The 13,535-nt window shown below is 59.7% G+C and overlaps 2 protein-coding genes across 2 annotated transcripts in view; one reads left to right on the forward strand and one right to left on the reverse strand.

Moving 5' to 3' along the window:
- Nucleotides 1-3,329, forward strand: part of NGEF (neuronal guanine nucleotide exchange factor) — a 36,811-nt gene extending 33,482 nt beyond the window's left edge. The window contains exons 10-13 of the mRNA XM_028105233.2: nt 34-189; nt 892-971; nt 1,726-1,830; nt 2,384-3,329. Of these exons, the coding sequence (XP_027961034.2) occupies nt 34-189; nt 892-971; nt 1,726-1,830; nt 2,384-2,574 (532 nt within the window). The 3' untranslated portion in view covers nt 2,575-3,329. The remainder of the gene's footprint in view (nt 1-33; nt 190-891; nt 972-1,725; nt 1,831-2,383) is intronic.
- A 1,973-nt stretch (nt 3,330-5,302) lies between these two features.
- On the reverse strand, nt 5,303-12,594 carry SNORC (secondary ossification center associated regulator of chondrocyte maturation). The gene is made up of 3 exons (XM_028105286.1): nt 12,408-12,594; nt 5,503-5,685; nt 5,303-5,412 (listed from the first exon to the last, which is right to left on the reverse strand). The coding sequence occupies exons 1-3, from the start codon at nt 12,478-12,480 to the stop codon at nt 5,303-5,305; spliced, it is 366 nt and encodes a 121-aa protein (XP_027961087.1). The 5' UTR covers nt 12,481-12,594.
- Nucleotides 12,595-13,535: the final 941 nt, after the last annotated feature.

The raw sequence follows: 13,535 nt of genomic DNA on the forward strand, positions 1-13,535 counted from the left end.
ACACACCCACCCTGCCATCCCGGGTCCCCCCAGAGACAAGTACCAAGTGTTTGACTCGGCCCCACGGGGACTCCTCCGCGTGGAGGAACTGGAGGACCAGGGCCAGACGCTGGCGAACGTGTTCATCCTGCGGCTGCTGGAGAACGCGGACGACCGGGAGGCCACCTACATGCTGAAAGCGTCTTCTCAGTGAGTGCCCCGCACCGCCGGCCCTGCCCCTGACGCCCAAGGTACCTCCGAGTCTCCTTCCCAGGTGGAGCAAGGCTCCGGGGCTCGGCACACGCCTGGGGCTGCCGTCAACTGGGGTGTGTGTGTCTGCATGTGTCCCCTCTGGGTCTCGGGCTTTGGAAGGGCCTCTCTTTCCTGATGAGATGTAGAGCCCTTGGGGCCACGCTGACCAGTGCCCCACATCCCTGGGTGGTCCCAGGGCCATCTTATCACCCCTCTGAGCAGCCAGGCCACCTGCCCTGCAGCCCCAGGGCTCTGGGAGGGACAGCCAAGGTCAGTGTGGACAGAGGTTCTGTGAGCCCCGTGTGATGCCCTGCACTTGTCCCCACTGGACGGAGCTCAAAGGTCACGCCCCCCCATCTAGGTCCAGTTCCTACCACCCAGATGAGGACAACGACAGCCTTCCCCGGTTCCATGTCTGAGAGCCTGCGGCTTCAGGGCTGTTGGGGGTGTCTGGCGGGGGCAAGGGGCTCTCCCTCACCAGCTGACCTTCACGCGTGTCAGGGAGATTCTGTAGGGTTCCCCATGCCTCTCCCCTGGATTCTGGGCACCCCCCCCCCAGCTGTCCTGCTGTGGCCTTGTGGGATGCCTGGCACCACGCCGGGGCGGGGGGCGGGGAGGGGTTGCGCTGTGGTTTCGGCAGTGTCCTCCTCCACGTCCCAGGAGTGAGATGAAGCGTTGGATGACCTCACTGGCCCCCAACCGGAGAACCAAGTTTGTTTCCTTCACTTCCCGGCTGCTGGGTAAGTGCCCTCAGAGAGGAGGAGGCCGTCTGCGGGGGCGGGGCGGGGCGGGGCGGGGCGCGGCGGGGGTGTGGCGGGGCGTGGCGGGGGCGGGGCGGGGCTCTGCGTTCTGATGGGGCAGTGCCTACGAGCTGGCCGTCCCGGAGGCCACGTGGCTTCCCCTGCCCGAGGGGCCTTGAACCAACCCAGAGGGACAACATCGGTGTAACTGAGCTTCACAAACACGTGGATGCTTAATAATGAAATAAGTCACTGGGTCTTAAGTGACAGGTCCCACAAGGAAACCAAGAGGAATTTGGGCCCAGAAGGCAAACGCCAGTGTTCCTTTGGGGTTGCCAGCTGTCTGAGAACCTTACAAACTATTAAAGGGTGCCGGCCCACCTGCCTCCGAGAGAGGCTGCTAGGCTTGACTGTGCTTTCCAAGTCCTGGCCCTCCCACAGCTGCTCCCAGCACCACATCCCCGTCGGAGAAGTGCCCTCTGAAGTCCGAAATAAGCCCCTCCCGGCCTCTTCATCCCTTTATGCATAGATCGTTTTTCTTCAGAGCCCCTGGCTGTTTTTTAACCACGTTCGCTCTGGAGCCACACCCCCTTCTCCCTCGGACAGACCCTTTCCAGTTGCTGGGGGAATCTGCACTGCTCTGTTAGGCGTGCCTGCCCTGCTAACCCCGGGGGTGTCCAGGGCTTGCCGGGTCCCGAGCAGGACGGGCGACAGGGGGATGAGGACGTGCCACCTCCCTCTCTCCTGCCTTCAGACTGCCCCCAGGTCCAGTGTGTGCACCCGTATGTGGCCCAGCAGCCGGATGAGCTGACACTGGACCTGGCCGACATCCTGAACATCCTGGAAAAGACCGAAGACGGTGAGGCCTGGGGCTGGGTGCCTCTCCCACTCGTGCCACCCCTTCCCCACCCCCAGGACTCTGCACCAGTCTGAGGGATGGGGGGGTGCCTGAGCCCCATGGGCAGAAGCAGACATCACGAGGCTGAGGCTCAGAGGCTGCCCGGCAAGAGGGTGATGGTGGCATTCCAGACTCCCAAGTGGTCAGCTTGGATATCTCTCCCTTTTGGGGGCGGCCTTGGGCAAGTCTCCTGGCTTCATGCTGAGAGGCAGACAGTTGCCAGGGGCTCAGGAATGGGTTCCAAAGCCAATATGTTTGGGACACACCGTGGCGCCCCAGGACCGCATTCCCCAGGAGGGGGTCCGGGCAGTGCTTTCCCAGCTCCTGGGGAGAAAAAAATCCAAGCGTCTCCAGCAGCAGTTCTTTGAGCAGGTGCCCTCTGGAAAGGCCAGCGGGGCTCCTGCATCTCCCTCACCGCTACTCCCCGCACAGATGGGAGCCCTGGCCAGGACGGAGGCTCAGCCCTCAGCCCTCACCCCCACGGCCTGACCCTTCCCGACCCGTCCCTACACAGGGTGGATCTTTGGCGAGCGTCTGCATGACCAGGAGAGAGGCTGGTTCCCCAGCTCCATGACTGAGGAGATCTTGAATCCCAAGATCCGGTCCCAGAACCTCAAGGAATGTTTCCGAGTCCACAAGATGGACGACCCTCAGCGCAGCCAGAACAAGGATCGCAGGAAGCTGGGCAGCCGAAATCGGCAATGACCCCCGGCCCGGGTCACCAGCCTGGCGGAAAGACGCGGGTGGGCGGGCCGGAGCAGCTCCGGGCAGGCAAACCCCGAGGAACGGTGGAGGGGCTCTGGGGGGGAGGCAGGCGCCTTGTGCAGGAGCCACCCCCACCCCCTCCCTGCCGCGTGCTGAGTGCTCATGTGTCTTGGCCCCCTCGCTTGCAGACAACTGGAGAAAGGGTGCCTACGTCTTTGCTGCATTTATAAACGAGAAAGGGTATTTTAAACAGTATTCTCCCACCTGTTCCTCTTGTCTCTTAGAGGGGGTGGAAGTGGACTGGCATGCTCCAGGGGCCTTCCCAGGCACTGGAAGAGGCCCCACACCCCGGGGTGTCCCTGGCCAAGGACAGGCTGGAAGGATTGTCATGACCCCCTGCACATGTCCTTCTCTACCCTGGAAGCCATTAGAATCCACCAGGCGTGCAGATGGACCGCCTTTGCCTGAGCTTGTTGAGCAGCCCTTGGTCTCCGATTCAAAGGACCGAGAGACCAAATGCCTCTGTCCTCCCCCCTCCCCAAGCCTCTGCCAGCCTCTGGCTGCACGGCCAGGCCCTGCTTCATGGCAGGCCTACCAGAGCTTGGCCGAGGGCCCGTGCCACCTCTGGCTCCCTGACAAGCTGGATGTAACTTGTGTCTTCTGGCCCCTTCAGGAGCCCAGGTGTTGTGAGGAATGAATTGGCCACTGCATCCTGTATCGGTTTTGGTTCCGAGAAAAGCAAATATCATTTTTGGCTGCATTAAAAGAAGCATCATATATAAAATAACGGAGATGAAGCTCTGTTCTTTATTGCTCTGCTGCACACAGGAATGAGGCTTTTGGTTCTGGGCAGGGAAAGAGGAACTCCTTGCAAGGCCAAGGGAGTAGCATGTCCTGAAGGAGGAGGTTGAGGTGGCTTCCAAGACAGGAAAAAGCCAGGGTTAGGACCTCAGGGTGGAAGATTTGGACCTCAACTTGTGGAAGGATTCCAGAAACAGAAGATGCTCTTTGAGGGAGCTGGGGACACCCTTCTGCTGCAGTGGAAGTGAGAACGCAGGTTTGGGAGACCACAGTGCAACAGAGGTTGTCACGGGGGGGGGCAGTGATCCCACAGGAGATCTAAGACCAGGCATGGGGCCAGGGCTGCCTTCCTACCTTGGACACTTCATCCCACTTCTGGTGCTAGCAAGTTACCCAAAGACTGCAGCTCCTCGCCCAGCCCAGGTAACCCTCACAGATACCCCACCCCCACCCTTGATTCTGTCCTGGAGTGTGGAGGGTCTGGAATCTGACCCTGCCCAGCCTTACATGCTTGGGACCACACTCTTTCTGCCAGGACACTCTTTCCTCCATGCCAGAACAGGCCTTTCGTTAGAAGCCCAGGATTTGGGTCAAGTGGGACTTTGTAGCGTCTTCCCACAGGCAACATGACTCCTGGCATCCTTGAGACCTGAGACCCTGTGAGAATTGGATGGATTTCTGGAAGATGCATACATGTGCAACACTCTGGCTCGACAGTGAGGGGCTGATGCTCATGGGGCCTCTGTGATACACCCCCCGGGGAGTACCCATACTTAAGTCCCCCAGCAGTGGGGGCAGGGGGAGAGGGGCCATTCCTGAGCCCTAAGCTGCTCTTGGGGGGTTGGGGGGAACGACCCTGGGACAAAGGGGAGGGGGTGACCATTGGTCCTGGCCCTTGTCCAGTTTATCTTTTTGAAGCTGGTAAACAGCATGCTGATTTGGATCACCTGCTCTAACTAGGGCTTTGGTTAGCAGAGGTTATGTGGAATGAAATAATTTAAACAGCTTCATGAGAACTGGTCAGTTTTAGAACAGTCCTTCCTAAGTGGAAACTTATAAAGCTCATGTGTTTGCGGCTCATCTGGAGAATGCAGGAGAAGAGAACTGGTCTTAGCTGGAGCAGGAGTGGTCAGGCGCTCAGGGACGCTAAGGAGGCCAAAAGAGTTGCTAGAAACAGTGAAAGAAGAACAGCTTCCCTCCACCGGCACCCACACCTAGGCCCAGGGTATCAAACCATCACGGGGTGTGCAGACAGTCCCTCCTCCAGGTCTCCAGTCTTCTTTTCCACTCCAAAGGTACGCAGTTCAGGCTTCTTCCCTGCCATGCCCTGAGCAGCTCAGCCACTATTTTAAATCTCTCTCTCTCTCAATCATAAAAGCTAGGCTTCCCGGGAAGTGTGCAAAACGACATGACCTAGAAAGGAGAGCCAGGGCCAAACGCGGGGTTGAAGGGAGGCTGCCTGGGACTGTGGTCCGGTTGCTCCTGGGGCTCCCTGGGGTGGAGGGGTTCCCGGAGTTGCTGGAGAGACGGGTCTGGCGCTGCGAGCCCGCAGATGGGGCCTGGCTGACCAAGTCAAAGACGCCTCCGCCCCCCTAAACCTCCCCCGCGCCGCAAATAACGCAGGCTCTCGTTGGGAGCCCCCACGGCTCGGCCCGCCTCTCCTGCGCTCGCGCGGCCGCGCGTTAGTCTGCGCCCGAGCGCAGGGGGCGGGCCCTGGGCACTTCGGAGACGGGGGCGAGGGCTGCCGTGCGGGGGGGACCCTGCGCGCACTCGCGGCTCCCGCTGGCGCCCCCGCGCGCACGTGTTGCGAGTTGTCGCCCGCCCCGCTCGCCCACACACGCACGCGCGGACACACTCGAGACACGGGGGCGCCACCGTGGGTGCAGCCGAGTCGCGCCGCGGTGGGGGCGCGGCCCCTTTATTCGCTTCAGGAGGCGGAAAACTTTCTCAGCGCGACGACCACGAGCGCCAGCACCACGCAGGTGGCCAGCAGGGCGGCGATGACGATGGCCGCGATGGCGCCGGGCCCCAGCGAGCCTGCGGAGGACGGAGGGCCGGTCAGCCCCGCGCCCCCCGCCCGCCCGCCCCGCGCCCCCCCCCCCCCCCGCCCGGCCGGCCCACGCGTACCGCCGCCCTGGTCCAGACGCTCCCGCGCCGTGCTGTCCTCGGGGCTCGGCGCGGCGGTGGGGGCCGGGGGGCCGGTGGCCGCGGGCTCCCGGGCGGGGCTGGTGCTCTCCACGGGGCCCTCTCCCGACGGCAGCTCGGCGGGCTCGTTCCACAGGGTGGGCGCGGGCTCCTGCGGGCCCTCGGCTGCAAGGCCAAGGACAGGCGCTGGGGCGCAGGCCGCAGGGCCGACAGGGACGTGGGCCCCGCGGTTAACCGGCTGCGGGACTATGGGGTCAGCACTGTACCAGGCCTCCCGTTTCCCAGGGGCTCCAGGGTATCTACTGTGGCCAGGCTGCTCCCGAGCCCGGTGAAGACAGACTGATGGGGGGCGGGTGGAGACCAACAGGTTCTCCTAGAAAACAGCTGTGAGGACCCTGCGCTGGCGACAGAGCTTCGGGACAGCAGGGGCAGGGCACTTCACTGAACTGCTGGGCTCTGCAGGCCTGGGTGAGATGCCTGACGCCTGTCAGAGACCCCTCCCCCTGCAAGGCAGGCAGGTCAGCCTTCACCCTGCAGAAGAGGCCAGGAAGGTGAGGCAAACTCTCCCTTCGGGAACCAGGGTCCCTGCCTACCCAGAGCCCCATGAAGGGGCTACTCCCATGAAGGAGGTGGGGAGGAGAGGCAAACTCCTCCTTTGCCCCCCCTCCTTTGGCTTAATCTGGGCAGAGCCACACAGCCCCCAGGACATGGGGTCCAGCACCCACACATAATCCATGTTCTGAGGCTTATACCCCAAGAGGACTCTATATCCTAAGAAACTGTGATGGCAGCATATTGCTGCTTCCAGACGGAACAGGGCCAGAGGGATGGGCAAGGGTGTCTGCAGTCAGTGCTAAGGGAAGCCCCAAGAAAGGGACGATGCCCCCCCCCCCCCCGCCGCCACAAGCTGGGGCTCAATGAGCACATCAGTCCCTGTGCAGCATTTTCTGCATTTCTGCTCATGGGTTGGGAGCACCCAGGGGCCTCAGGGAACGGGGGCAGGCTAAGACTGAGAGGGCTGTGTGTTGATAACCCCAGCCCCACACCGCTCCCCTCCCCACCAAGGATCCTGGTCTGAGGAGCCCCACAGTACTACCCCAGCCCTGGACCCATCCATCCTTCCCAGACAGGAGGTCCCAGCCACCCAGTTAAAGTTCAAGACCAGAACGGCAGACAGTCTCCAGGCTACCCCTCACCGCCCCCGGCCCTGGCCATTGGCTTTAGCAGGGTCAGGGCTCCCCAGTGCCTAATCTCAGTTGTGATCCGAGGATGCTCAGGCCCCACGCAGTCCCTAGAATGGGCTCAGCGGGCATCACGACACACCATCTTGTTGACTCCAGCTGCTAGGAACTCTTGTATTCCTGCACGCACACACACACACACACACACACACACACACACACACACACACACACACACACACACGATGAAGTAGCAGGATACACTTCCCCAGAAACCGCCAGGGAAGTTGTGTCGTTCCTGCAGCTCTAGCCAGCCTGCAGGACACACACACACACACACACACACACACACACACACACGATGAAGTAGCAGGCAGGATACACTTCCCCAGAAACCGCACACACACACACACACACACACACACACACACACGATGAAGTAGCAGGATACACTTCCCCAGAAACCGCCAGGGAAGTTGTGTCGTTCCTGCAGCTCTAGCCAGCCTGCAGGACACACACACACACACACACACACACACACACACACACACACACACACACACGATGAAGTAGCAGGCAGGATACACTTCCCCAGAAACCGCACACACACACACACACACGATGAAGTAGCAGGATACACTTCCCCAGAAACCGCCAGGGAAGTTGTGTCGTTCCTGCAGCTCTAGCCAGCCTGCAGGACACACACACACACACACACACACACGATGAAGTAGCAGGCAGGATACACTTCCCCAGAAACCGCACGCGCACACACACACACACACACACACACACACACACACACGATGAAGTAGCAGGATACACTTCCCCAGAAACCGCCAGGGAAGTTGTGTCGTTCCTGCAGCTCTAGCCAGCCTGCAGGACACACACACACACACACACACACACACGATGAAGTAGCAGGCAGGATACACTTCCCCAGAAACCGCACGCACACACACACACACACACACACACACACACACGATGAAGTAGCAGGATACACTTCCCCAGAAACCGCCAGGGAAGTTGTGTCGTTCCTGCAGCTCTAGCCAGCCTGCCTACAGGTCCCTGGGGCACATTTCCCTCCACAGGCCTCACCCCTGAGAGCTCCCTCTGGCCCAGACAAGCCAGAGCCAAGCTGCTTTCGGACTTGCCGGCTTCCAGAGAGGGGCTGTTCTGGGAAGACACAAAGGGACTTCTGGTCTTTCCTGCTAACAGCGCCCACCTGGGGCAAATCACGAGGAAACATCAGCTAAACCCAAATTCAGGGTCAGTCTTAAAATAACTCTGTGCTTTCAAAAACATCCAGGTCAAGAAAGACAAAGAAACGCTGAGGAACTGTTTCGGATTAGAGACCGAGGAGGTTGAAGGCAGCATGTATTCCTGGATGGGGGATGGGGGGCGCTACGGGGTTTACTGGGGAAGTATGAATATGTAGCTTAGATAACAGTACTATATCGATGTCCATGTCCTCATTTGGATAACTGAATGGTTATGTAAATATCCTTGTTCTTAGAAGCACTTAGGGGCCAAAAGGCATGAGGTCTACAACTTACTCTCAAGTGGTCAACATTCAGATGGGTCAAATGGGGAGACAGAGAGAGGAAGAAGAGCAAATATGGCAAAGGTGAATCTAAGAGCCTGCTGGAGTTACCGGATTATTTTTGCAACTTCGATGTAAACTTAGAATCTCTTCCCAATCAAACTCTCCAGGACTCCCCAGGCCCTGCCCCTGCAGCCTCTCCCAGGCCTGGGCTGGATCAGTTCTGAGGCTCAGCTTGCAGGCAGGGACCCCTGTCCTATTTCCCAAGGGTTACCCCAGCTGGCATCCCTTTTCAGAAAACAGCCCTGGCAAGGAGGCCTCCCACGGGCAAAAGGTCCCTGGCACACAGTGTGGGGGAAGCTTTCCGCTCGTAGGGCCTGAAGCTGAACCAAAAGGTTGGTGTCTGGGGGCCACCCTGGCCCCCCACCAACTGCGAAGACCACCCTGTCCTCTGTTGTCCCTGCCTGGGAAGGCAGGGGTCTGCAAGCCTCATAGCTGCTATGGAAAGTGCCAGGCCCCAGACATGCCTGCCTCAGGCTCCCAGGGGCTGAGCCAGAGAAAAAGCCTGAGTATGTCCACTACTGGGCCCTGCGGTCTGGGGCTCACAGACTGCCGCCTGTCTTCCCAGATAAATGGACACGCCACTGGCCCCCACTTGCTCCCCATACACCCACGGCAGGGAGGCCACCACAGGGCTACTGGGTACCAGAGCCAGCCAACCTGGGTAGCATTTGGGGAATCAGCTGCCTGCAGCAAGCAGGGCCCAGGTAAGCATCTACCTCTGCCCTTTGCCAGAGCCCAGGAGCCATCTCTCGGGGAGAGTGGGCCGCCCTCTGAGCAGGGCAATTGGGGGCGCACCCAGGCCTTCTCTCCTCCTCCCCCCTCGTGACCCAGCCTTACTCTGCTGCTCCCCACAGAAGCCTGGATCGTCCCTGCCAGACACAGTGGCTCAGGCCACCTCATCCCTGCTGTGTGTGCCCACCTCTAACTCTCCAACACTCAACCAGTCCCTAAAGCTTGAGGGGCCGAACCTACAGGCTTCCAAATCAACACAGCTGGGTCCAAAGCCTGGCTCTGTCACGCTGTCACCCTGGGACCCCAGGAAACTGACTTCGCTCCCACCCTCCCCGACTTCATTTCCCAACCTGTGAAATGGAAGTTGGCCCATGTCTCTCTCGGCCCACAAGTAGTAACTGTGCTGTCACTGCCATCGTGAGCTGCTGCCTCGGCCCCAGGGCCTCTCCAGCCGGACACAGGCCAGCTGGATCTGTGTGCTGTGCAATCTGCTGCAGCTGATCATCACGGGAGACCCCCAAGGCCTCATCTGCACCCAAACAGCCAGGGCCCCAAAGGCCTGCCAGCTCCCTGCAGCTTATGCAGCCCCGAACTGCAGCCTGGACTCAGCCACCAGCCTTCCAGCAAAGGAGGTGCAGGTGCCGGGAAGAGGCCAAAGCCTTTTCTTATCCTCATCTACATGTCTCTGTATTTTCTCAATTTGCTGTAATAAAAGGGGAAAACAAAGTTTAAAGGCAATAACCCACTTTCCCCCCAAAATCTGCCTTGGGGAGCCCTAAACAGAAGCAGTTGTCAGGGAATTTGCCAGCAGGAGGGCCCGTCTGAGCAGGAGTGAAGATGAGGGAAGGAAAGAAAGCCAGGCAGAGGGAGCAGCACAAGCAAAGTCAGGGAGGATGGAGCCCACGGGCATGGACGGTGAGCTGTGAGCCCCAAGGGGGATGTTAGGTGCGGACAGAGAGGCGGGTAGGACCAAGGAGGGCCTGTGATAGACCTAAACTTCAAGGACCAGAGTTAGCAACATCCTGCGACTCTGACCAAGCAAACCAGGAGAAGTGGAGGGCCCGTGACACTGCCACAGGCCCAGGCACAGTGGGCTCTTCCCCAGCCCCGCCGCCTCCAGCCACCCTGCCTTTCGGTAAATAGGTTTGTTTAACACTCCCTCTGACCGCGGGGCCCCGAGGCCAGGCACCCGTGCTCACAGACTGCCTTTGTGCCAGCCATGAAGGGCCTTTTTATCCCTGCCCTGGCCTCCCGCCTGCTCAACCTGGCCTGCTCCCCCTACCCCAGTAGCTGCAGCCACAGGCAACCGACAGGGAGGGCAGCAGGCCAGGCCTGGACCTCAGCCACGGGGCCACTCCTTCCCTGCCTGCCTGCCTGCCTGCCTGCTACAGGACCCCAGCCCACCAAGCAAAGGGCAGGGGGCCTGCTAGACCTTCTACACACCTGCTCAGAGCTTCTAGCCCAGAGTGGGGTGGCTGAGAGCCTCCCAAACATCCTCCCTCCCAGAACGGCAGGAAGAACCACAGCCAGCCAAAACCCCAAAGACTCCGGGGTGGAGTTGACCTGCCTGTTCTCGGTAGGACACATGGAGGGAGGTGAGGCCAGGTGAGGTCCTAGAGACGCCAAACACGTCCCCAAACATTCCTGTGGCAGCGGACAAAGCCCACCCACCCAGGCTGTGTATGCACAGTCTGATCCAGGGCCTCTGGCCAGCATCCTGGGCTGGACGAGCTGGCTACTCAGGGAACGAGAAACTGGACAGAGCTCTCCAGGCGGCCCCAGAACCTGGGCAGCCAGGCGCCAGCACCTTCACCTCTACCCACTTTGACCACCAGGCAGGGGTGGAGTGGGGCGTGGGGTGGGGTGTGGGGGATCTGCAAGGACCACAGTCCCAAGATCTAGTCCATAGAAGATGCCACCCGATACTCAGGTCACTTTCCCAATTCCTGGAGCATCCCATCAGCCCCTCGTCTTGCCCAGCTGGCACATCTCCCACCTAAAGGGAGGCTGGGCACTTTCCCAGCCTATATGGAGAGGTGGTTCTGTCCCAAGACCACCCTGCACCCAGAGGGGCTGGGGACATTTATTCACGTTCCCCCAACATTTACTGAGCGCTCCAGGATGCCCGCCCCACCCTGAAAGCTCATGTGTCTGAATTTGGTAGGCCCACAGTCCCCCACAAGAGAGGCAGAGCTACTGACTGTGGTTATCACCATGATACAGATGAGGAGAGGTACGGAGAGGCTGAGACGCGGTTAGCAGACAAAGTCAGGAGCAAAGCCAGCCTTCTTCCCAGGGCGCCTAGAGGGGCCTGCACACCCGCAAGCAACTCACCGCCCCCCGTTTCTTCCTGGTGTTTGTGCCTGTGTGGCTGTCCCACCAGGCCTCACACCCCCAGCAACTCTCCCCAGGGCCATGCTCAGGTGGCTGGCATCCAGTTGCCACCCCTACAGATCCACAGACATTCCCCCAAAGCCCATGCTGCAGAGAAGGTCTCCAGGGGTCTCCCCACCCACACCTCTCTCCAGCCCCAGGACCCCCCCCCCCCCGCACACACACACAGGGGCCCTGAAATACTTCTCCTACGGCCCACCTCACAGCCAACAGAGACTGCTTTCTTCTGGAGAAAGACCATCCACGACCTGTCTGTGCTTTTTCTCTCTCAGGCTTTGAAGCTGGCCTGGGCCAACCCCTCCCAGCAGAGGGCCCTAGAGCTATGCCCAGGCCTGGGGCTGAGGTCCAGGGAGCCTGCCATCCTGAGCCAATTGGACCTTCCATCTCACTGGACCCCAGACCCAGCCATTTCGACATCAGTACTGAGGCTAAGTCCAGTGTCCTCATCACGGTTTTGCTAAGGAGTCTCAGGCCCTGTGCTGCTCTTTCTGGAATTCTTCCTGGGCTGGGAACATAGTACTTGGGTCCTCACTCTGGAAGGTCATTTCAGAAAGCCAGCACAGAAGGGCTTACAGGGTTAAAAAGTGAAACAGCAGGGCTCTGGGGCTTTCTGTCTAGGAGCCCAGGGCCTCTGGTCCCTCAGCTGTTTGCCCTAGGCCTAGTGCCCCCTCCTGACTCCCAGATCTGGAAGCCTTCAGATTTTAGCATGCTGGGGTAAGCCCCGTGTCCCCCAGGCAGCTAACGTCCCTGGCCCTGCTCCCTAGATCGCCCCCCTGCTTCAGGGGCCATCGTCCCCACGGCTAGCATTTCCCAGGACATCGACTCGGCTCCTGGCAGCTGATCTCATAGGAGCCCTCCGCAGAATCACCCCAAACGGCGGCCGTCTCCTGGGAAGGTCTTCTACCCAGTGGGCCACAAGGTGCTTCCTGGCCCTGGGCGGCTGGTGGCAGCAGTCAAGGGAGCACGCTTACCTGTGAGCACTGCAGGGGCCAGGGCCCCGGAAAGGAGCAGCAGTGCCATGCGCAGGGCCACACGGAATGCCATCCTGGCCAGTGAGGGAGCGCGGCTGGAGAGCGGGATGCACCGAGGACTGAGCTAGTTAACTTCAGAGCGGTGGGAAAGAGGTATCAAAGGGCTGGGAAGGGTTTTCATCAATGCAAACTCTGTCCTCCTGGGACACCGTGCCCGCCCCCCACACATAAGCACGCGCGCGCGCGCACACACACACACACAGTAGAGCTTACAGAACAGACTGCTTTCCTAACTCCAAAGTAGCCCCACCCTCAGAGAGGGAAAGAAAGAGGAAATTGCTCTCTTTCCCTCTCTCCCTGCCCCCAGCCCTCTCACTCTCTCTCTCTGTCTCTACCCCGCCCCCCGCAAACACACACTCCTCAGCCACTGGAAGTAAGATTCTCAAACTTCAATGTGCAAAAAGACTCACTCAGGGAACTTGGAAAATACAGATGCCTCCAGCACTCTGTATCCGAGGGTCATGGGTAGGCCCAGGGATCTGCATTTTAGTACCTATGGCCCTGGCTCAAGAGACGGAAGCCCAGGCAGTCAGCACTGCACAGTCTGCTCACTTTGGGGCTCCCGATGCCTGGTGGGGAGACAATACTCAACAGACCTTGTTAATAACAGAAGCACTTTTAAAGCAGTTTCAATCCAAACCCTCAGCAGCTCTATTTCCAGAAAAGCTCATGTCATTAAATGCCCTGTTTCTTCTTCTTGCTCTCTGTTCTCCCAGATGCCTGAGACTTGAAACACCACCTGTGTCCTCCTGGCATCTGTGTCCAGCCCGGGTCTGGTGCAGAACTTCAGCCCTACCACCCACGGCCTCCTCAACAGCTCCATGAGTATCTAAAAAGTATGTCCAATTTAATGTGTCCAAACCGACCTTGACTCCATGCCTCCCTAGTCCTGCTCGGTCAGTGGAACCCCAGCCCCTGACCTTCCACATGTCCTAGCCACATAATTAAAAGTTATCAAAGGTTTCTCTCTCCCTCACTTGTCTAATCTCTCAGAAAGTACTGCCAGCACCCCTTACCTCACACACTTTGTGCCCCCCAACCCCCCACCCCCATTCTTAGAAAAGCCAC

Source organism: Eumetopias jubatus, unplaced genomic scaffold (assembly GCF_037043125.1).
Source record: "Eumetopias jubatus isolate StellerSeaLion01/CBP00866 unplaced genomic scaffold, mEumJub1_p1.0 scaffold_3, whole genome shotgun sequence".
NCBI lineage: Eukaryota > Metazoa > Chordata > Mammalia > Carnivora > Otariidae > Eumetopias > Eumetopias jubatus.